The 22,226-nt window shown below is 42.8% G+C and overlaps 2 protein-coding genes across 19 annotated transcripts in view; one reads left to right on the forward strand and one right to left on the reverse strand.

Moving 5' to 3' along the window:
* LOC309643434 (uncharacterized protein) overlaps window positions 1-22,226 on the forward strand; it is a 113,287-nt gene that overhangs the window by 84,776 nt on the left and 6,285 nt on the right. For 9 of the 18 annotated variants that reach the window (XR_014253755.1, XR_014253758.1, XR_014253759.1 and 6 more), the window contains 5 exons: window positions 11,811-11,977; window positions 18,790-18,986; window positions 20,390-20,683; window positions 20,817-21,041; window positions 21,816-22,100. Coding sequence is in view for 1 of the 18 variants with exons in the window: in XM_082426171.1 (XP_082282297.1) it covers window positions 11,811-11,977; window positions 12,752-12,793; window positions 18,790-18,820 (240 nt within the window). In the remaining 17 variants the exon portion in view is untranslated. Of the gene's footprint in view, window positions 1-11,810; window positions 11,978-12,751; window positions 12,813-17,412; window positions 17,457-18,789; window positions 18,987-20,389; window positions 20,684-20,816; window positions 21,042-21,815; window positions 22,101-22,226 lie in introns of all 18 variants that reach the window. The other 9 variants (XR_014253756.1, XR_014253757.1, XR_014253763.1 and 6 more) reach the window with 9 other exon arrangements.
* The window catches only part of PLB1 (phospholipase B1), a 128,476-nt gene continuing 125,491 nt past the window's right edge, over window positions 19,242-22,226 (reverse strand). The window contains exons 58-59 of the mRNA XM_082426134.1: window positions 21,187-21,261; window positions 19,242-19,653 (exon numbers count right to left, since the gene is read on the reverse strand). Of these exons, the coding sequence (XP_082282260.1) occupies window positions 19,450-19,653; window positions 21,187-21,261 (279 nt within the window). The 3' untranslated portion in view covers window positions 19,242-19,449. The remainder of the gene's footprint in view (window positions 19,654-21,186; window positions 21,262-22,226) is intronic.

The raw sequence follows: 22,226 nt of genomic DNA on the forward strand, positions 1-22,226 counted from the left end.
TGGCAGAACTAGAATCTGAAGTCTGTTTGACTTCAAAACCTGTGCTCTTGAAATTAAAATGATCAATAATAACACGTGTTGGTGAGGATGTAGAAAAAATGGAACCCTTATACAGTGCTGATGGGCATGCAAAATGGTACCACCACTTTGGAAAGAAGCTTGGCAGTTTCTTCTAGAGTTAAATGGACCCTTATCATATGACCCAGCAGTCTCACTGCTAGATATTTACCCAATAGAAATGAAACATACATATACACAAAGGCTTGTGTTTGATAGTTTTGTTCACAGTAATCCCAAACAGGAAACTACCAAAATATCCAACAACAGGTAAATGGGATAAATAAATTGTGGTATATCCATACAGAGGAATACTACTCAACAATGAAAGAATAACAACATGGATGAATTTTAAAAAATTGAAGAAGCCAGACATCAAAGAGCATATTCTCTATAATTACATTTATACAAAATTCTGGAAAAGGTAAAACAAATCTATAGTGCTACATGTGCAAGAGTTAGGATATAAAACCCTGTTTTTTTTTTGTTTGTTTGTTTTTTGTTTTTTTTAATTAATTTATTTTTGGCTGTGTTGGGTCTTCGTTTCTGTGCGAGGGCTTTCTCTAGTTGCGGCGAGCGGGGGCCACTCTTCATCGCGGTGCGCGGGGCTCTCACTATTGTGGCCTCTCTTGTTGCGGAGCATAGACTCCAGATGCGCAGGCTCAGTAGTTGTGGCTCACGGGCCCAGTTGCTCCGCGGCATGTGGTATCTTCCCAGGCCAGGGCTCGAACCCGTGTCCCCTGCATTGGCAGGTGGATTCTCAACCACTGCACCACCAGGGAAGCCCCCAAAACCCTGTTTTTTTTATCTCCATTTTACAGCTGAGAAAATGAGGCTCAGCAAGGTTAAATAGCTTGTCCAGGATACACAGCCAGCAAGCTACCCTTCTCTTCTTGATCTCAGGCTGTCTTGCTTGACCACACTCTTTTTGCTGGCTCCCTCTTCCATTTGGAAGAGTGTCAGCTTATTTTGCACAGAGCTGAAGCCTGGACTTACTGCTTCCCTCTGCAAGTGACTCAATACCCTGTAAGGCTGGCATCACTTGGACTTTTCTGCCCCTGTTTTACATCTTTTTTTTTTTTTTTAAACTGTTCTTAAATTTATTTATTTATTTATTTTTTATTTTTGGCTGTGTTGGGTCTTCGTTTCTGTGTGAGGGCTTTCTTTGGTTGTGGCGAGCGGGGGCCACTCTTCATCGTGGTCGCGGGCCTCTCACTGTCGCGGCCTCTCTTGTTGCGGAGCACAGGCTCCAGACGCGCAGGCTCAGTAGTTGTGGCTCACGGGCCCAGTTGCTCCGCGGCATGTGGTATCTTCCCAGACCAGGGCTCGAACCCGTGTCCCCTGCATTGGCAGGCAGATTCTCAACCACTGCGCCACCAGGGAAGCCCTGTTTTACATCTTTAATCTCACTTTATTTTCTTTCTTTTCCTGCCTCTTTTGTTCTCTCTCCAATCTCTTAATACTCCTGCTTGCTCCCTTCAAATCCTCTCTCCTTTGCTTCCTTCTATTTTCACTGTGTCTACACCCATATCTCACTGTTGGGGTGGGAGCTTTCTGCCAAGGTGTGATTCTCAAACATTTTCTTTGGTGAGAAATTAATTATCTGCCCCTCCTAAGGTTGACAGGTTTAGGATGGCAGGATGCCCCATTAAATTTGAATTTCAGCTAAGTGATGAATATTTTTTTGATATAAGTATGTCCCAAATATTGCATAGGACACACTTATACTAAAGCATTATTTGTTGCTTATCTGAAATTCAAATTTAACTGAGTGTCCTGTATGTTACCTGGCAATTCTAACCCCTCTTGATAGCCCATCATTTTGTTAAGAAAGGACAGGTTTTTGGCAGAACCTCTAAGAACACAGTCTCCCTGGGGAGCAAAATAAGACTGGCCCTTCAGGGTTTCTCCACCTGTGTATCTGCCACCCAAGCTCATCTTGTTTAAGTGAGGGATTTCCCTCACTCCCTGCTCTGTCCTTCACCTCTTTAGCTCTGGATACCTTGCCTGTCTCCGACTTACCCACTCACTGTTGTCCTTGCCCTGTTGTGGATCCACGTTCTCTAGCCTTGTCTCTCTCTCTCTCTTTTCTTTTTTTTGGGCCATGCAGCATGCAGGATCTTAGTTCCCCGACCAGGAATTGAACCCGTGCCCCTAGAGTGGAAGTGTGGAGTCTTAACCACTGGACCGCCAGGGAAGTCCCCCTTGTCTCTTTTCAATACCAACTTGCCCTTGCCCTGCCCAATCTGGCCAGGCTCAGGACTCTATATGCCAGGGTCAAAGCCACAGTACATTGAAGATATCAGTGCATTCCAGACCCCAACTGGGGTCACAGCAAAAAACACTAACTAGGAGCCTTGGCTCTTCCATCCATCTCTACCCATTATGTGTAAGTTACACCAGCAGACTCATTCATTGCCAGGGTTGAAACTGGGCAGGTCTCTGATTCACTAGGCTGTTTTCAAGTGGTTACTGGGTAAAAGGACTTAGAAATATATCCTCAGTAGACAAAGGGCAAAAAGGGCCTATATTTAGTTTATGTCAATAAAATTCAGGTGATTGTTCCCGGAAAGAAACAAGGAAATCTTATATTAAGCTACCTGTTGAGATTATTTTGCAATTCTTTCTATTCCCGTTGAGATTTTGCAGGCACAAAACACATGTAAACTCTTTGGTCTGTGGAAAACTAAATGAGAAGCTGTCTGTGGGAGCGGTTGGTTGGTTTACGGTTATAGTATTTTTTTTAATTTATTTTTTTCAGACTTATTGAGGTATAATTGACAAAAAAATTACAAAATATTTAAAGTGTGCAATGTGATGATTTGATATACATGCGCATTTTGAAAGGATTCCCCCCATGGAATTAATTAACACATCCATCACCTCACATATTCAACTTTTTTAGTGTGAGAACATTTAAGTTCTACTCGCTTAGCAAATTTCAATTATGCAATACAGTCTTATCAACTATAGTCACCATCCTACACCATCATTAGATCATCAGCCCTTTTTCATTTTGTAGCTGAAAGTTTGTAACCTTTTTCCAGCTTCTCCCGACTTCCCCCACCCTCAGCACCTGGCAACCACTTTTCTACTCTCTGTTGCTATAGTTTGACCTTAATTTTTAAACTTTTTTTTCTAGGTTCTCTATATAAGTGATACCATGCAGTATTTGTCTTTCTCTGTCTGGCTTATTTTACTTAGCATAATGCCCTCCCGTTTCATCAATGTTGTTGCAAATGACAGGATATTCTTCTTTTTTTAAGGTTGAATAATATTCAGTGTGTATATAAACCACATTTTCTTGACCCATTCATCCATCAGTGGGCACTTAAGTTGTTTCCATACCTTGGCTATTGTGAGTAATGTTGTAATGAACACAGGAGTATAGATACCTCTTCGAGATAATGGTTTCATTTCCTTTGGGTATATATCCAGAAGTGGGATTGTTGGATCATAGGGTAGTTCTATTTCTAATTTCTTAAAGAACCTCCATACTTTTTTCCTTAGTGGCTGTACTTTACATTTCCACCAACAGTGTACCATTGTTCCCTTTTCTCCATATTCTAGCCAGCTCCTGTTATCACTTGTCTTTTTGATAACAGCCGTCCTAACAGATGTGAAGTGACATCTTACAGTTTGTTAAAATTTATTTTAAAATTTTCTTGGAGTATAGTTGATTTACAATGTGTGAATTTCAGGTATACAACAAAGTGATTCAGTTATACATATTCATATATTCCTTCTTTTTCAGATTCTTTACCCATATAGGTTATTACAGAATATTGATTAGAGTTCCCTGTGCTATACAGTAGGTCCTTGTTGGTTATCTATTTTTTTAAAAAAATATTTATTTATTTATCTTTGACTGCATTGGGCCTTTTTTTAAAATTAATTAATTAATTAATTTATTTTTGGCTGCATTGGGTCTTCGTTGCTGAGCATGGGCGTTTCTCTAGTGACAAGCGGGGGCTACTCTTTGTTGTGGTGCGCAGGCTTCTCACTGCAGTGGCTTCTCTTGTTGCAGAGCATGGGCTCTAGGTCCGCGGGCTTCAGTAGTTGCAGCATGCGGGCTCAGTAGTTGTGGCTCACGGGCTCTAGAGCACAGGCTCAGTAGTGGTGGCTTGCAGGCTCTAGAGCACAGGCTCAGTAGTGGTGGCTCATGGGCTCTAGAGCACAGGCTCAGTAGTTGTGGTGCACGGGCTTAGTTGCTCCGCGGCATGTGGAATCTTCCCAGACCAGGGCTTGAACCCGTGTCCCCTGCATTGGCAGGCAGATTCTCAACCACTGCACCACCAGGGAAGCCCCCTTGATATGTATATTCTTAGTGCCATTTTGTTAATTGTTTTGGTTAAATTCTTTCCAAAGTATCCTTTGATGCTATTGTAAATAAAAATTTTTTTCTTAATTTCTCTTCCTGATAGTTCATTGCTGGCATATAGAAATGCAACTGATTTTTTAATATTGATTTTGTATCCTGCAACTGTACTGAATTTGTTTATGAATTCTAACACGTTTTTGGTGGAGTCTTTAGGGTTTTGTACATATAATATCATATCATTTGCAAAAAAAGGACAATCTTACTTCTTCCTTTTGAATTTGGAGGATTTCATTTCTTTTTTTCTTGCCTGATTGTTCTGGCTAAGACTTCCAATATTATGTTGAATAAAAGTGGTGAGAGTGGGCATCCTTGTCTTGTTTCTTATCTTAGAGGAAAAGCCTTCAGCTTTTCACCATTGAGTCTGATGTTAGCTGTGGGCTTGTCATATGTGGCATTTACTATTTTGATGTACGTTCCATCTCTACCCAGTTTGAGAGTTTTTATCATGAAATGATTAATTTTGTCAAATACTTTTTCCACATCTATTGAAATGATCATCATATGATCTATTTTTAAATTTTTTTTAAATATTAAGGTATGAGGGTTTTTTATTTAATTTATTTTTTGGGGGGCTGCGTTGGGCCTTCGTTGCTGTGCACAGGTTTTCTCTAGTTGCTGTGAGCAGGGGCTACTCTTCGTTGCAGTGTGTGGGCTTCTCATTGCGGTAGCTTCTCTGGTTGCAGAGCACAGGCTCTAGGCTCGCAGGCTTCAGTAGTTGCAGCATGCGGGCTCAGTAGTTGTAGCATGCGGGCCCTAGAGCACATGGGCTTCAGTAGTTGCAGCGTGTGGGCTCAGTAGTTGCAGCATGCAGGCCCTAGAGCACGCGGGCTTTTAGTAGTTGTGGTGCATGGGCTCGGTAGTTGTGGCTCACGGGCTCTAGAGTGTAGGCTCAGTAGTTGTGGTGCATGGGCTTAGTTGTTCCACGGCATGTGGGATCTTCTGGATCAGGGATCGAACCCATGTCCCCTGCATTGGCAGATGGATTCTTAACCACTGCGCCACCAGGGAAATCCGATCATATGATTTTTATCCTTCATTTTATTAATGTGGTTTGTCACATTGCTTTTGTGGTTGTTTGCATCCCTGGAATAAATTCCACTTGATCATGGTGTATGATCATTTCAGTTTATTGTTGGATTCAGCTTGCTAATATTTTGTTGAGGATTTTTGCATCTATGGTAATCAGGGATGTTGGCCTGTAATTTTTCCTATAGTGTCCTTGTCTGGCTTTGGTATCGTGGTGATGCTGGCCTCATGAGTTTGGAAGTATCCCCTCTTCTTCTGTTTTTTAGAAGAGTTTCAAAAGGATTGGTAGTAGTTTTTTTTTTTTTTAATGTTTGTTGAATTCACCAGTGAAGTCATCTAGTCTTGGACTTTTGTTCATTGGAAGGTTTTTGATTACTGATTCAATCTCTTCTACACTAGTAATCGGTCTGTTCAGATTTTCTATTTCTTCATATTCAGCGTTGGTAAGTTTTATATTTCTAGAAATTTATCTCTTTCTTCTAGATTGTCTAATTTGTTGGCAGGTAATTGTTCATAGTAGTCTCTTATGGTCCTTTATATTTCTGTGGTATGGCTACAGTATTTTAGAGGGGGCAAAGCATGGGATTTACTTTTGGCATTGGTTCAGTGGTAAAGATGGAATCAGTCAATCAGTCCATCAATACAGCACCACTGCCTTGTGAGAACAGCTGTAAAAAACTTTTCTCAGAGACATTAAGGAAGACACACAAAGCAATTAGCATACAGGACAATATCATACGCAGTATAATTAAATGTTCATGAGGAGGCAAGGTAATAAACGAATTCAGAGGCTAGAAAGGGAGTAGTGGTCTTGGCAGGGAGAAGTTGGAGAAGGAGTCAAGGAGAAGGTGCTACATGAAGTCGCATCTAGATGGCTGAAAATGTTGAGTTCCAGGGAATGGAGGAGATGCCCTCCTTCTTCTTCCAGAAGCCCCTCCTCAGTGTGGGAGGCACTTGGAAGGAGGCCAGGGTAGGTGACAGCTTTGCCATTGTTCCTGGCTTGGGCTCCCACTAGGTTTCTTGGTGGTGCCTGAGGAGGGGCATGGAAGTACTTCTCTCCATGGTGGTGCCTTTCTAGCTCAGTGTGGAGAAGTTTCCAGGGGTCCCTGCCTTTTGGTTCCCTAGCACAGACAACAAAGAAAACAAAAGCTGCCCCCCCACTGGATGGGGGCTCAGGCTAAACTACACTTAGGGCTCAGTTAAGAAATAAACTTGGCATGATATTGCACCAAAATCACACTTGGTCACCAGGGGCAGCTGTGCAGCCTCCCAGGCCTCCATTGTAGATGCCACAGCACATTACACCATTCACCTGGTCTGTGGGCAGAGTGTGTGATTTAGGGTAGAGCTAGGGAAAGAGGCAGTGTGGTTTAGTGGGAAGAGCACAAGTAGTTTTTTTAAAAATCTACTGTATTGAACTATAACATATATGATATAATCACCCATTTTCAGTGCACAGTTTAATGAGTTGTGACAAATGTAACCCTACCACAGTCAAGATATAAAGCAGTCCCATCACCAAGAATTCCCTCCCTCATCCCCTTTTGCACTCACTGCCCCTGCCCCAGCAGGGAGTCCACTTATCTGCTTTCTGTCATTATAGATCTGTTTTAACCTCTTCTAGAATTTCATATAAATGGAATCACAGAGTATGTACTCCTACATATTTGGCTTCTTTATGTTTTTGAGGTCCATCCATGTTGTGAGGATTGGTAGTTCATTCTTTTTCATTGCTGAGTAGTATTCCATTGTATGGATATACGGCAATTTGTTTATCCCATTCTCCTGTTGTTGGGCAGTTTGACAGTTTCCAGTGTTGGACTATTATGAACAAAACTGCTATCAACATTTTTGTACAACTTTTTGTATAGATGTATGTTTCTTTTCTTTGGGGGCAAATATAGGAATATATTACTGGGTCATGTGATAAGGGTACATTTAACCTTAGGAGAAACTGTCAAACTGTTTTCCAAGGTGGTTGAACGATTTTGCATGCCCATCAGCACTGTATGGGGAATTCCAGTTCTTCCACATCCTCACCAACACTTGTTGTTAGTGTTTAAAATTTCAACAGCACAGGTTTTGAAGTCAGACAGATTTCAGATTCTAGTTCTGTTACTTGCTAACCCTGTAACTGTGGATGAGTTATCTCTTCTTATAGAGTCCAGCTTCCAGTCTCATTTTAAAAATGAGAATCCTAATACCTTCTTCATGAAGTTGTTGTAAGGATAAAATGTTTAAAGGTAAAGCACCTGGCCTTGGCTACATGATTTATGTAAAACTTGGGAACCAGGAAAAGGAGAGGGATACAAGTTTGGGAGAGGGGAAGAGTTAGACACTTTAATAACAACAGACTTAAAGCTGAAAAGGAATGAACATAGAATTTCAAGTTTGAACCTAAGAGTAGCTTAGGTAACTATCAGATAGAAGCATAATAACTTGCTGACATATTCTAGCTCAGAAACCAACCACACAGTTATCTTCTAAAACCAGTAATGTATTTGTTCTCAATTTTTTAAATTCTTAAAAAAATTTTTTCTATTAGTTTTTGTTCTCAATTTTTAATGTGCACCTGAACCGTTCTAGGTGGAGGTGAGGCAGTAGGGTGATAGATTAATGCAAGAAAAAAATTTAGCTAGAGAGTTTTGAAATACAACTTGCTGTCTGTATGCATCCCTGGAAATTCTGATTCTCATGATTTGGGGCGGGGCCCAGTAATCTGCATTTTTTTAAACAAGCTCTCCAGGTGATTCTGATATCAGTGGAACTTGTACTGTATTTAAGCATGTTCTCAAGAGTGCTGTGGAAGGTATCTAATCATGCCATGCCTCTACTTAAAACAAATCCTTCCCTTCTGCCTCTAACATACTGTCAAATGCGTCCTGGACAAAGTCCAACTCCTTAGCATGGCTTCCAAGTTTCTTCACAATTTCCCAGGCTCAAGTACTAAGGAGGATAACACTAGCAGACACTGTTTCTCATCAGGGAAGAAAACAAATCTCCCATTCTCTTTTAAGAAAACACTGCACAGTGTTAATGTGAGGAGGGCACATCTTAGGTCCTTAACAGAAACCAGTTTCGCTACCTGTTTCTTCTGATCAGCTATGAATATTTCCACGTTCCCCAAATATTTTGCCACTCATCCCATAACTCAGACGCTTTTTCTTCCTCCCAATGAAATCCTACCCTTCTTTCATAACTTACTCAAAGGTTCCATTACCTCTAGTCTGAAATCTTCCTGAATTTCTCCTCATTCTGTCTCACGAGGGTCCTTGTATTGTATGCAGCTTTACTCAACATTCACTACATGTGTTTACTTGTCTATTTCTCCATCTAGCACAGTAGTTCTTAATGGTTCACGCCCACTACCCAGGACAGATAACACAACCCCACCCTTCAGGGATCACTCCATGCTCAGGTCCTATTAGGCAGGAGTCCAGAGACCAGCTTTATCTTCAGACCATTCTCTCTGTCTTAGGAAAGCACACTGGGTTGCAAGAGTGTTAGAATGATGGGTTGTAGTGATAACTGTGATTTCAGTTGAGGACTTGTCCCCAAAGAGAATTATATAGGATGTAATATTTTCTTCCACATTAGGATGTGGAAGAAAAGATTACATTTTCTACTTATTTGCCATTTTAACCTAAAAATAAAGAAGCTGGCCTTCCTAATATTTTCTTTGTGGATTGACCCTGGCATTCTCATGCAAGTGTAACATGTATGGTGGTTTCCTGGGTGTGGCAGTGTGAACCCAGCACAGAGGGATTGAAAGTGGTCCTTTGCTCAATTGTCTACTTTCAACATGCTGTGCTGACTGTCCTCCCAGGTCATAGAGTTAGACAGTAATAGAACCAGAGTTGAAATCTGTCTGACAACAAGCTGTCAGACAAATTAAAGCAACGAGAAAAATGGCAGAACTGACAGCCATGAGAGTAAGGGCTCATTCAAAGCCACATTGAGAAAGAAAAGCAACGATGATCTAAGCAGACCTGACAAGGAGACCAAAAAAAACAAAAAACAAAAAACAAACAAAAAAACCCTACAACCAAAACCCCAAAAACATTGACATTGATGTTATCAAGAAGTCAAGAAGTCTGTATGGAATATGAATTTATAAGCACCTCTTCCTAGTACTAATAAACCCCTCCCTAAGTGCGTTATTGTACATTCAGATTTAAGCTAATGAAATGAAACCACATGGATTCGCAAGACATTTAAAAACTAAGCATTTGGTAACATGTCAGCAAACCACTATATTTTTTAAAAGCAATGTTTGAAATCATAGGGTTTTGAATTCAACACCTCACAAAATTCACTAAACTGACTGATAAATGTTTGGAGGTAATTTTTTTCCTTTTTTTTTTTTTTTTAGTTTTCTTACTAGCAGAGGCGAAGAGCCACATGCCGTAATGACTAAAATAAAACAAGGGAAACCACACAGTGCAAAAAGAATAGGTACATGCTTGTCTGTGTCCATTGTTGGAAGATGCATAGAAAATATTGCCAAGTGTTAGAACAGATTATGAAGCTTTGGGCATCTGGATAAAATATAGATAAAAAACCCAATATAACTTAGCTTACGGTGTTTGTTGAATTGTTTCAGTTATGAAATATACATACAGTTGCTCTTTCTCTTTCTGTGTGTACCATTAAAAAAAGAAATATGTACCAGTGAAGACATATACTCAACAGAAAATTACTTCTTAAAAAATAAAAACCCTGGAAGCGTCTTCACTAATAGAGGTACTCCATTGACTAGAATAAAAAAGATTCCCAGGTAAGAGTACAAACACAGCACTGTCAATGAAATTCTTTCACTGTATCATTTATTGGCAAGCTATTGCAGCAAAGCCAAAAGCGTACAAAATGAGATAAGATATCATCAATGTGGTTATTGTTACTGGAGCCAGAATTTTAAGTGTAATAGAATCTTTGTAACATTTTGTAATGAGATGGGGAGTCACCGTGAAAATATTTTGGCAATGTGCTTGTATAAACCATCAAGCCTCAAGATGAGTTATACATTTTTAAAATCAATAGACAACTGTTTCAAACTTGCTGACCTTTTCTCTGATGACAACTGGTTGTTGGTAATATGTCACCTAGCAAATATTAAAAACAAACAAAAAAAACCACCTCACTTCATGGAAAAGGAGAGGAGGTAATTGCTTTCTGAAAGTAAGTTGTAGAGTGTGGTGTGTGAAAATACTCTTTAAAAACAAAGGTAGGGGAGTGGGAGAGGGATGGACTGGGAATTTGGGATTAGAAGATGCAAACTATTATATAGATAATGGATAAACAACAAGGTCCTACTGTACAGCACAGGGAACTATATTCAGTATCCTGTGATAAATCATAATGGAAAAGAATATGAAAAAGAATGTATATATATGTATAACGGAATCACTGCTGTACAGCAGCAATTAACACAACATTTTAAATCAACTGTAATTCAGTAAAATAAAAAAATAAAATTCAACAAAATGACAACAGCGAAACAAACAAAAAAAACAAAGGTGGTGTTGGGAGCTGGCTTTGAAAACACGTGTTTGGAAATGTTGCTACTATTATGTGATTCCGCTGCTGACAATGAGGAGCTTCCTCCATAAACTCTCATATCTGTGTACATTAAAAATATCTGGGAAGTAAACTTTTTAAACCTGCTTTTAAAATTTCAAAATGACTTCATCAGTGGAGTGTGAACCCATTTGTGACAAATCGGATACCTTCCAGTTAGTTTGCTAAAACATAAAAAAAAGATTAACATCAGGAAGAAGGGTATTTCATGAGTGACATTCAACAAAAATCTGTACAATTGAATGAGAATCATGACTTAGCACAACCAACCAGGTACATCTTCTGTTTGGAACTATCCATCTTTGTGAGGAATCTTTTTTCAGCCATGATTTTTTTTTTTTTTTTTTTTTGTCCGTGCCATGTGGCTTGTGGGAACCTAGTTCCCTGACCAGGGATTGAACTGCGGGCCCTGGCAGTGAAAGCACTAAGTCCTAACCACTGGACCACCAGGGAATTCCCAAGCCATGACTATCTTTGAAAGCAAGTTCAGAAAGAAAATTAACCTGAAACAAGGCCTTTGAATAGTCATATCACAAAGCTCTAAATCAAGAGTCTAAAAATAGTGAAACATATTCAATCAAAACGCTGTCCTCCCCCCCAAATATTACTATTTTAGCAAGAGCAAAACCTTTATTTCACCTTTATCTTGTTCTTTACAAATGTCTATTTTTGTGAGTTTTGTGATTGATATATTAGTATAGTTATATACCTATATAGTTTGTAAATAAACATCGCTATATTGTGGTTCATGTGCTGACATTTTTTGCAGGTACATAATCGAAATAGTGTGGCAATCCCTACAGCAGAATGTAAATCCCTTGGAGGTGACCCGAGTCTTCCTCATCCAAGTTTACTCCTCGCCCACACAGAGCACGTGATAAGGAGCCTCAGTTCCATAGGCTGCGTGGCGAACTGGCTGAAGGAAGACATCAATCGGTAAAAATGTTTCCATCATAGGAACAACATAAACATCAACTCGCGGAGGGGGGCGGGGGCACTGAATACATAAGTAAGCATTTGGCAGAGGAACAAAAAACATCAAATTTGAATCCTGAGGTGTGTCTATAAATAACACTAATAGGAGCTAAATTCATTGAGTGTTCACTCTGTGCCAGGTGTGTTCCATACTCAACCCTCAGACCCTCCCCGAACTTTCACAGCAGCCTTGTGAGATATGCCAGCACCAGGCTGGTGTCACAGGTACCTGTGCCGCCTTCTATAAAGAGGGCTGCCCTGGGGACAATTCTGGAAACTCTTTCCTTGTCTCCTCAGGGGATTTCAGACCCAAAGACATCCTGATCATGTGCCCTCCTGTGTAAAATGAGTTACAGAAATAGAACTGGAAAAGAAAGGTCGACATGGAGCCTCCATATATAACGATGTTATCATGGATCTGCAGGGCACAGGAGATACGCTCTGAGCTATTTTTCCAGCAAGTGGAAAAAACCAAGCTGCCTTGTAGGCCTCCCTGTGGGTAGGGCATCCTCGGCTCTGCCCCAGGGTCCGGCACTTCCTCTCTAGGGGGTTGACGCCCCTTGGCCTCCTCCTTCCTTTCCCCACAGACAGGGGACAGGGGTGCAGGGAGGTCCTGTCTCACTCTGGCTTTTGAGAGCGCAGAGCACGAAATGGTCTAAGGCAGGGCTAGCTTTTTTATTTCTAAACCTAGACAGGTTTAGAAATCAACTAAAACCAGACTTTGTAACATTACAGCGTCCCCTGGCCCAGTGAGCAGAGGAAACGGCTGCCTCCCAGGTGATTTGGGGACTGGGAGGTGAGAGCCTGCCCTCCTTTGTATCCTGGACCCTGAGATATTCCCCAAGTTAGAGGAACCAAGATGATAACACTTGGAAGGCTGTACTGTCAACTTCTTTCATAGTCCTTTTGGGATGTCAGCAATTCAGACAATTCCGAATTGAATTCACTGATGCTCAGAAAGGAACCGTCAGAGGCACCTGAGGCCACGCTGTTCACCTCTGCGTGTGGGACCCAGGGCTGCTGCCTTAATTGTTCTATCCAAGGGAGACGCCTCTTCTTAGATTACCAGGGGGGAGCCTGAGCTTCAGCTGGAAGGCCAATCGCTTTATTCTAGGCTTAGGTTGAAAATGTTTGGAGAACCAGAGTGGACAACGCACTGCCGAGGGTGAGGAGAAGATTCATGGACACGCTTTCAGCCCAGTTTGCACACAGGAGAGGAGAATAATTACAGCTGCCATTTTATCAAGCTCCTCCTCTGCCAGACCCTTTTCATACATTTTTTTCTCATTTAATCTGCTGACAGCCTTTTAAGGTAGACATTATCCCTGCTTTATTACAGTTGAAGAAATAAGGTCACTCCTAATCATTCAGGACTGGAATCCCTTTTTGCTCCCATCTGATCCCCAGCTCCCCTACTCCCGGAGCCTGCTTGTGCTTGAGACTTTATTTGATCATAAAGAGTGAAGTTCAACTGACTGAAATGCCATCTGGGTGAATGTATTTAGGAGAAGCCTCTGTTTCCTCCCCTCCTTCTTTCATCGTCCTCACTTCCTGCTCACCCAGCACTGTGTGACAGTGTCCTGATGGCAGCACTCTTGTTAATGGATGGGGTAGCCAGGGCCCAGGAGGGGTAGACTCTGGGCCTCCGGGAAGGCACATGTTCCCTTGGCCCTTGGTATATCACAGTGCCAGCTGCCAGAACAGTGGGACAAGCTTACAGTGACAAGTCTTCTGGACTTTGCATGGAATACAGGGGGGACACACCTGAGTGGCCTCCTATTGCTGAAGCCTGGTGAGCCCTGGCTGCCACCCAACATCGCCGTGCTGCTCAGGAGCTGGGCCCAAACTGGCCTGCTGCAAGGAGGCTGATTACTCACCAGCTGGATGTGGGATCTCTTTTTCTTTGCCCGGATCAACTTTGACTTATGTTTACTTCACTTTAGTGACTTTGAACACTCACCAAAGTTCTCTAGGTGGCCCTTGGGTAAAGAACTTCCTCCAACTGGTCACTGAATGAATAAGCAGCTTAATTTAGCTTGGTTCTTTTATAAAACATCTTCCTCCTTCATTCTTTTAACTTAAAAAATATGAAATACACATACAGAAAAAGCCTGAAATATATATACATTCAATTATAAGAATAGTTATCAAGCAAGATCTTGTGAAACTACCACCCACGTTTAGAAATTGCCATTCCAATATCCGAGAAGCCTTCTGTATATCCCTCCTCAATCACCAACCCCTCCTTCTCTCAAACGTAACATTACTGGTGTTTCTGATAATGGTTACACTGATTTCCTTTTCTACTTTTACCGCCTGTCTCCATGTTTAAATGGAGTCGTCTTACATGTGTTCTTTGTAATACTTTTCTTCTTTTCGCTCAACGTTATATGTAAGAGTCACCCAAGCTGATGAATGCAGCTGTAGTTATTTTCACTGATGCATAATTACTCCGTTATATTAATGCACCATGAGCTGTTTTCCCAGTCCATTATTGATGGACATTGACCTCATTGTTTCCGGCTTTATTGTTTTTATGAACAACACTGCCATAAATATTCTCGTACACATCTCCCAAGAGAGACACATTTGCAAATGTTTCTTTGAGAGCCATCACCTAGGGATGGAATTAACTGGGTTGTCGGTTTCCACTTGTTCAAATTTACTAGGTTTTGATAATATATCCTGTGGTTTTATATACTTTCGTATAATTTTTAAAAATTAGTTTTCCCCTTAGGTATTTTTTAAAAGTCATTTCTTTCTAAAAAGTTTAAAATATGATTCTCATGTGAATATAGGATGAACGTATGTCAAGACTTTAACTCAGTGATTAATGAGGGAATTATTAAGATGGTCAAGTCTGATTCAAAGGAGAATTTGAGGAATGGAGATTTATGTTGTTAGCTGGTCAAAGGAATACTGAAATGATGTTGCTAATAGAAAACTAGTTAATGTTCTACAGGGTGATAAAATCATAACCTTGATTTTACCTTTTCTACCAGTCAGAAATCCATTAGTCAACATAACTTCATAATATCTGGGCTCTAATCAAATAGTAAATAGCGAAGTCAAACACAAGTGTATTCTAGATAACTAAATATTTCTTAGACGAGCTTTGTTCAACAGTGACATTAATAGGACACGTGGTCACTCTCCTGCCTTCTTTCCAAGTTTGGGATATTTTTTCTTAATAATACTGCACTTTGCTTCCAAGTTTGTGGTGAGGATCAAATGAGAACGTATAAAAGTGCTTTGCAAACTGTAAGGTACCAAATATATTTTCATTATTAAGGTTATTTCACAAAGCCCTCCTAAATAATCTATTGGCTTTAATATGGGATATGGGAAGGGATATGGGAATTATTGAATACCTATTTTTTAAACTATTGTTTTTATCTAATTTAATTCTTACAAAAAGACTGAAAAGACACCGAATCTGCTTTAGTTTCTCTGTCTGTAAGATTGGGATAATAGTAGTACCTATCTCATTGGGCTGTTGTGAGAATTAATGAGTAATATAGACTTACTGTTAAAAACAGTGCCTGATACACAGTAAATACACAAGACATGTTGGTTCATTGAGTGTCAGATCTGTTATTTGAACAAATCTACTGAAGATTTTTTTTTTTTTTTAGTTTTATTTATTTATGGCTGTGCTGGGTCCCCGACTCCGCGCGAGGGCCTTCTCCAGCTGCGGCAAGTGGTGGCCACTCCTCATCGCGATGCGCTGGCCTCCCACCATCGCGGCCCCTCCCGTTGCGGAGCACAGGCCCCAGACACGCAGGCTCAGCAATTGTGGCTCACGGGCCCAGTCGCTCCGCGGCACGTGGGACCCTCCCAGACCAGGACTCGAACCCGCGTCCCCCGCACTGGCAGGCAGATTCTCAACCACTGCGCCACCAGGGAAGCCCCTGAAGATTATTTTTAATAATTTATTTTTAGAATTTCCATTTGGTTCTTAGTTCTTTTATAAATCTGCCTTCATTAAAAAATTATCTTAGTCTTGTCTCATGTTTTAAGTTCCTTTTTTTACTAATATACTTTATTTTTAGAGCAGTTTTAAGTTTACAGAAAAATTGTACAGAAAATACAGAGTTCCCAAATACCCCCTCTCTACCCCTGTACAGTTTCTCCTATTATCAACATCTTGCATTAGTGGAGTACATTGTTACAATTGATGAACCAATATTGATGCACTATTAAAGTCCATGGTTTCCTTTAGGGTTCATTCTTTGTGTTGTACAGTATTTTTGGTTTTGAAGGATGCATAGTGTCATGTATCCAGCACTACAGCATCATACAGAATAGTTCCTTTTATCTTTAATCTTTCAAAATCTGCTTACATATAGTCTGTCTTCAATACTATTATGTAAAATGTGGGTCTAATCCTGTCATTTGTTGTGTCTACTAATTCTCACTGGGATTGTTTCTTCTTTTTTTTTTTTTCCTAATTAAAAGATTTGCTAGCTGCTATAACTCCACATATACTCTAGCAAAATAAATCTTAGTCCCTATAGTTAATTTTTAAAATCATAGCTTACTAACTAGAGATGGCTGAGTTCTTCAGAGCAGTTGGAGGCACAGGAACTCGTGGTGCCATCATAGCCTTGTGACGATAATGTGTATCCCTCTTTCCTAGATTTTTCTTTTATATCACATTTATTTGCAGTTCAGCCCAATTTACTGCTAGAATCATCTGTTTTGTATTTTTGGGTTATTCCCCTACCCTGGAAACCAGTATTCATTTTGATGAATGTCCCATTACGTAATGAAAGTATAACTCTGGGCCAATTAACTCTTCTGAGTCTTGGTTTTCTCTTCTGTAAAAGGGGATGATAACAGGGATGTGGAAGTTTAATTATTCTGCACCATGTTGCCTGTCATAGTGTAAGCACTCTAAGTCAACTCTTATTGATATTATTTTTCTTTGTACCAATCTTTTCCCAATAGCATTTTAGTCCCAAATCAAATGCAGCCTGGTATTACAACCATTGTAACAATATAATCACTATTAATTCCTTGTCCTTTCCATAGTGTCCCCCTAATCTGACTGTATCTGGCTCATCCATCCTCATTTTTTCTGGACAACATCTTTCTTGGTGTCCCTATATACACACCATGCTCATTCACCTCTCCACTTAGATGGAGTTTTCCCAGTCTCCATGACCCCATTCTTTTCAGCCTCTAACCAAATCACCTCTCCATTCTTCAGAGCTCAATTAAAGTTCCATGTCCTTTGTGAAATCTTTTGACCAAGTTTAATCCACACTCATCTTTCTTGAACTCGAAAGCCTCTATGGAGAGTACCGCGGACTGTAGCTTTCTCAGGATTTGGTGGTTTTGTTCCTGGTGTGGCCGTGATTGTCTTCCTAACTAGATTGAACATTTTCCTATAGGAAAAGGACATGTTCCAGTGTATATATAATACCACCAGGTTCAAGTAAGTGCTCTCATGTATTTTTAAATTTTGGCTTTTTAGTGTATATTTGGTGGGAATTTGGGGCCTGGTTTGTGGTTGTGTCCCTCCAAAGAGGATTTCTCTTTATTTCTGCAAAGTGTTCCTTGGTTACCAGCCTGGGAACCACACCTTTCATTAACTTTTCAGACTGGGGGCACCTGGATTACTCAGGTAGTGTAAATTGCAACCCCCAACCCAAGTGAGGGGAGACTTGTGGTTATGAATTCCATGGTTCTTTGAAGTAGGAGCTACTGGAAGGGAAACTTAAGGGATTAAAAAAAAAAAAAAAAAAAAAAGTCGAACTCTTCGACTTAATGAGTTATCTTGGTTGTCACACTGTGTTAAGCCAGGAACACAAGCTGGGATTGGTGGTTCTTTAGGGTATGTGATATTGTTTTTCGTCCACGGGAAGAAGTGGGGGCAGGTATGCTGTTCCCTTTGTACAGAAGCAGAAATTGAAACCAGCAGAAGGCTGGGACTGGGTAGGTCGTCTGCAGACTCTATTTTTGCCAAAGAGAAACAATATGATGACCCTTCATGAGAGGAAGGCAGGCAGTCTTCGTCCATACATTACTCCCCAGTTCCCAAACCCATCTTTGGACCCCTCCACACCCCCAGCAGTCTAGACCCTAGCTCAACTCTTCATAGAGGAGAAGACAACCCACTTTCGTGGGTGCAGTATTTTAGAGTTACAAAGCACTTTTCTACAGCTTCTTGTTTTTTAGCAGTGCTGGGAGACAGGCAAAATGGGTACTCTCATTCGAATTGTATGGATGAGGTGTCTGAGAAACTGGGACTTAGGCTGGTGATGGGGTTTGCTGTGAAAGCCACACATTCAGATGGTACATCTGGGATTCTAACTCATTTTCTTTGTCATCTCAGGCTTTGGGGTCAGAGAGGTACTTAGATCCTGATGATAATGGATTTTTGTTTGTTTTTTATTGAGGTGAAATTCCCATGACATACAATTAGCCATTTTAAAGTGAACAATTCAGTGGCATTTAGTACATTCACAGTGTTGTGCAATCACTATTTCTGTCTTCAAAAATGTTCATCAACCCCTCCCTGGGTTTTTGTGCTGAATAAAAGAGCTTATCTGTGTAAGACATCCAGCTCAGGGCCTTGCCCCTGCTAGGGGCTGAATGAAGGAAGCCTGTGTTATCAGACTCTCTCTAGCTCTCTCATAAACCTGGTAATGTAGAAAGAGGAATTCTTTCCTAAATTTAGCACCTTGAGAAAATCAGGTTGAGGATACGTGAAGTATTCATGTCCCAATCCTTTTTTAAAATGACATTCCAAAATTGCTCTCTTCCAGGAAACCTTTCCCAAGGAACTCCTATTCTTGAAAGCAGACACATTTACCTGCCACTGCCCCAGGACTGAATCACACCCTGTCACAGAGCATCTTGTATTTTTGAAAGAGTTCGTCTCTTGGCCAGGCCGTGACATGCACAACCTTGGAGGTACCACAATGCTCTATCTTGTCCTGGGTACAGAAAAGATGCATAACAGGTATGTGTTGGATGGTACTGAGTGATGGCAGGCAAGCTCCAAAATTCCAGCCAAACCCTGGTGACCAAGGTTTTTCCCACATTTGAAATAGTGGTTTTGGTGATTGAGGATATGCTTGTTGGGTGCCAGTCTGGGCTCAGGTTGGCCATCCCTTGGGCAGCTCTGGCTGAGACAAGACAGGAAAGGTCCCAGCTCTCACATCTGCGCCACACAACAGGTTGGAAGGCTAGAGCTTCAAGCAGGCAAACCCAAGAATAGAACGGCTTTGGCCTTTATTTAAATGTGCCAATTCCAGGATCATAGGTCCCAGGCCCCAAGAAGTTGTGACTGTCCTTTTGGCTTCCTACATTACCAGGTGTTGAAGCGAGTGACCTCCGTAGTGGCCAGGGGTGGCCAAGGTAGACGGCTGGTGAGGAACGTGGCTGGGGAATTCAGGATGAGAGCCCGCACAGGTCTGGAGGGCCTAGAAGTTCATAGTGTTCAGACTTATGGGAGGATTTTCCCTCTGGCGACCTCTTAGGGCTCTCCAGGCCATCACTGTGCCGACACCAAGCGCAAGGCCGCCTCCTGCTGCCACTGGCATGGCCCAGGAGGGCACTGAGGAGTCTGCTTTAGCCTGGTCTTGGAGCAGCCGACTGTTCCTCAGGGTGCGGATGTAGGGATGCTCCTGTGGAGGAGGAGAGGGTCAGGGGTCACGGCCTGAAAACCACCCATCTGAGGCTTGCGTAGTCCCCACCCCAGAGATGGTGCAATAACCTTGTTTCCACAGCTCACCCCTGTTCGTAAAGCTCCTTCATCCACACTGTGCCCCAACCCCCTGAATAAGGAGGGGTATCCAAAGTGGTCAACACCCAGCTATAACCTCCTTTCCTGTCAACTCAGTTTTCAAAGATTGGGAACTGATAGGTGACCCATGGAAGAGCGTCCTGGGGAGCTTGCAGAGTCCCCACCTCTGTTTCCTCTAGGCCGCCCCTGGACAGCTATTCCCATCCTCCCATCCCAGGAGTGCCCGTGAGCGGGGAAGGTCGGTGTGGAAGGACAGCGGGTTCTGCAGTCGGTTAAGAACCCAAATGTGAAGGGCCTGCCTTCCTGGATCCTTTCCTTCCCCCCGGTGAATGCTGGCGGCATGGTGGCCGTGTGGAGCCCTGTGCTAGAACTGGGAGAGGGCCTGAGGGTTCAGATGTGACCTCGCTCTCGCTCACGGTCCAGTGGGAGATAAGACATGTTCAGAAACGATCACATCACAAAGGAGCCTGGGTCAGTGCTTGTGAGAGGTGCACACAGAAAAGAGAGACCAATGCTGATGTGTGTGTCTGGGGCGGGAGTGGTAGGGTGAGATAAGGAGAACAGTAGCCCAGAGAGGGCAACATCTGGGCCTTGCAGCATGTGAAAATTTCCCACAGGCGGAGATGGGGGATGAGCCTCCAGAAGGAGCAGACGGCAGAAGCAGATGCACAGACGGGGGCTGTCGTGGGGCTTCTCTGGGAAGCCGCTCCATTTTCCAGGAGCAGAGCGTGTGCCTAAGGTGATAGAAGAAGGTGGCCCTCTTGTCTGGACTCTCCTCCGTGGGCGCGGGGACCAGGGAAGGGTTTCAACAGCCTCAACAAGACTGGAATTCCTTCCAGGTGGGCCACTCTGGGTCTGGCAGCGATTACAGGATGGACGGAGAAGGGAGAAAGGAGAGCTGGGGAGACAAGGTTGGGGCTTTGTCCCTGGTCCGGGTGAGGGCGGTGCGGGCCTGGACACTGGTGGTGCTGGAAAGCCAGGAAGAGGATGCGGGCACCCAGAACAGACACGGCGTCTTATTTCTCTTTTCCTCCCAACCCCCAGCTTCCCAGGAGCGTGCCTGGCATGGGAGGGCTCCTCGACGCATGTTTAAGACAGAGGATGCCACAGACCCTCCAGGGTCATGGGGGTAATGAGGTTCTGGCCAGTGCTCGCTCATCTGCCTCCCCGGGCCTCGTCCTGCTTCGGTGAACCCATTCCTTTGTCCCTTCCCTCACTCCTGGCTGCTGCTTTCTGAGGACCTGAGAAGTGTCGGGGCAGCCAGGAGAGGTGAGATTTGAGAATGGTGGTCGTGAATGAACGTGCACGATGGTAAAGCCTCCCAGGGGACTTTTGTACCTCCAGATGGCCAGGACCTCCCCCCTCCCCCAACCCAGGCACCTGTTCCACTCCAGACAGGCAGGACCTTACTCACAGGGGAGGGGCACTTGAGTTTGGTTCGGCTATAGGTGAAGTTGTTGGAGGTTGTCTTTTGACCCACGGGTTCCAGCTGAAAAGAGAAAAGGAAACCTTGGTTCCCTCCAAAGCTGGGAGAGACCTCCCTGTCGGAGGGAGGAGAATCTCACACCAGATTCCCTCCCTTTGCAAGGCTGAAAGCAGCAAAGGGGCAAGACCCATGGCAGACACTAGCGGCCCTGGGGCCAGAGCTGAACCTGACTTCTGACTCACAGACTGACAGGTCAGAGTCCATCAGAGGAGGGGGCAACCCTGAGTCTGTGTCCTGGATTTACTAAGGAGGACACTGAGGCCCAGGAGAGACTGACCGGTCCAGAGGCTGCAGCGAGAGAGTGGAAGGGCAGGGCCCAGGACCTCCACCTCCTGCTTTCCTTGTGGGTAGTTGTGACTGCAGACACTCTGCATTTTCAACTTTATAAAATGGTGATAATCATTATTTACCAACTTCTTGAAGTGTCTGGGGATAGTCAATTTCAGGAAAATTTTGAAAACTTACTGGTTACCATGATTCATTACTATGCTTGGCTTGTCAACCTTAAGAAATTGGCATTTTCTCACTTGAGCTACTTTCGTGTGTTTTCTGCATAGCTGAAGAGATTTACTTGAAACCTCCCGGGGAGCAGCTGTGGTTCAGGGAGCTTCTGCTTCATGCTTTTGATCCTGGGACCCTCAGAGAATGAGCTGGAAGCTGCTGTGACTCACTCCCCAGCATCTTAAGCCAGTAGCCTGCCCCCTGGCAGCATGTGGCCAGCACCAAGGAGAATGGATCCCTGGCACTCACTTATCCAGACTCTGTCCTGAATGTCTAGCGTCCACCCATCATATGATCTGCTTCCCTGCCTGTTCCTGACCTCATCGGCTCCTGAACCCCAGGTACTGCCCAGGAGGGAAGGGAAAGTCCACTATGCCGGCTAATGACCACACCTGACCCGTGACCTTGCTTTTTGTTGTCTTAAAGCCTTTTACACCTGTCTGTTAGTAACAATGAGAGGAGGAAGG

Source organism: Balaenoptera physalus (assembly GCF_965194825.1).
Source record: "Balaenoptera physalus genome assembly, chromosome: 15".
Lineage (NCBI taxonomy): Eukaryota > Metazoa > Chordata > Mammalia > Artiodactyla > Balaenopteridae > Balaenoptera > Balaenoptera physalus.